Source organism: Drosophila miranda, chromosome 4 (assembly GCF_003369915.1).
Source record: "Drosophila miranda strain MSH22 chromosome 4, D.miranda_PacBio2.1, whole genome shotgun sequence".
In the NCBI taxonomy this organism is placed as follows: domain Eukaryota; kingdom Metazoa; phylum Arthropoda; class Insecta; order Diptera; family Drosophilidae; genus Drosophila; species Drosophila miranda.
In genome coordinates this window covers 17,867,161-17,868,651 of record NC_046677.1, presented here as the reverse complement: position 1 = coordinate 17,868,651, position 1,491 = coordinate 17,867,161, and the positions used below count along the sequence as shown (strand labels likewise).

Sequence of the window (1,491 nt, the reverse complement as noted above, 5' to 3'; positions counted from 1 at the left end):
CCATCCCCACACCCATCCCCATCCCCCTCAAATGTTGTCCAGCTGCGCAGCCCCGTGCGGCAGTAAATTTTATGGTTAACTACGTTCCGACATTCGTGCTTTTTAACCTTTTTGTGTGCCATGCTTATCAAAGTTCTCCCCAGCCCCCCCTCTGACCGGAGCTGAAAAGATCCGATGCTGACCCTCTGTTTGCTTTGCCTCCGTCTTGCTGTTCTGTTCATCGCGGTTTCTGTATGCTAATGAGTGCCAAGTGCTTCGATATTGTACAATAATTGTGTGTGTTTCTGTTTGCTTTCAGGGGGTCAGGGGTAAGGGGATCCGGCCCAACCTTCTCCGTCTCAGCAGCCCGAGACACTTGATTCGTTTCTCCATTGACGTTCAGGCCTGTATCGAATCTTTTATCGTATCCATACGTTTGTAGTAGTCGGAGTCCAGCTTTTCAAGGGCCGTGGATCACACGTACGGAGTAGAGTAGGAAAATTTCTATAAATCTGTATAATTTTGCCGTTTTCAAAGCGTAATACTTTTTGTCAAGATGGAAGAGTACTCGCGTGAGCCGTGCCCCAATCGCATTGTGGACGATTGCGGCGGAGCCTTCGCCATGGGCTTGATTGGAAGTGGCTTCTTCCAGGCAGTCAAGGGTTTCCGGAACGCGCCCCAGGGCATGGGGCGCCGCGTCATGGGCGGCGTGGCAGCCATGAAGTTGCGCTCGCCCGGGATAGCGGCCAACTTTGCCGCCTGGGGCGGAGTCTTCAGCATCGTGGACTGCACCTTGGTGAGCCTGCGCCAGAGGGAGGATCCCTGGAACTCGATCATGAGCGGCGCCATCACCGGCGGCATCCTGGCCGGTCGCAGCGGAAAGGTTTCCATGGCCTGCAGCGCCGTCGTCGGAGGCCTTCTCCTAACCATCATCGAGGGCGTTGGCATCCTCTTCACGCGCATCTCGGCGGACCAGTTCCGCAGCCCAGCGCCGCCCGGCAGTTCGACAGACCCCCAAGGCGGCCGGGATGAGTTCACCTTCGGCGTCGCCAGCGCCAACATATCCACCTAAATTACCGTTTATTTTCTTGTCAGTAAAGTCAGCTTAATTATTGACTCCCGCACTCGCAAGTGATTTGATTGCATTACCGGCTACAGGTAGGACGGCGACCACTTCACACCCGTCGCTGCGCAATCATAACAGGCACCTGACACGGCCACGGACACAGCCACGGACACGCGTCGGTGCATCGCATCGTGAGATATTGGCAAATGTTTACCTGTTCTCACCTCGCCTCTTATTTGCCTCTGACTCGGCCTCGGCCTCGTACCTGTGCGGAAGCCTGCAACAGCGCCTGCGCCTGCGCCGGCGCATAGAGTCAAGTGTGAGGTCTGTGAGGTCTGTGAGGCCCGGAGCCGTAGGAGTGTCCTCCTCGTTACAACCTGTCCACTCGAGATGACCGCACTTTGTGCGTTGAGCGGCCTAATGATGATCAGTGCGCTCGGTTCGCT

The 1,491-nt window shown here is 56.1% G+C and overlaps 1 protein-coding gene across 3 annotated transcripts; it reads left to right on the top strand.

Moving 5' to 3' along the window:
- The first annotated feature begins 360 nt into the window (after window positions 1-360).
- LOC108161462 (mitochondrial import inner membrane translocase subunit Tim17-B) lies at window positions 361-1,103 on the top strand. 3 transcript variants are annotated; one of them, XM_017295725.2, is made up of 2 exons: window positions 361-471; window positions 536-1,103. In XM_017295725.2, the coding sequence occupies exon 2, from the start codon at window positions 536-538 to the stop codon at window positions 1,049-1,051; it is 516 nt and encodes a 171-aa protein (XP_017151214.1). In that variant the 5' UTR covers window positions 361-471; the 3' UTR covers window positions 1,052-1,103. The 3 variants fall into 3 exon arrangements, with proteins under 3 accessions (XP_017151214.1, XP_017151215.1, XP_017151216.1); XM_017295726.2 differs by having other exon boundaries at window positions 362-459; window positions 517-1,103; XM_017295727.2 differs by having other exon boundaries at window positions 442-459.
- Window positions 1,104-1,491: the final 388 nt, after the last annotated feature.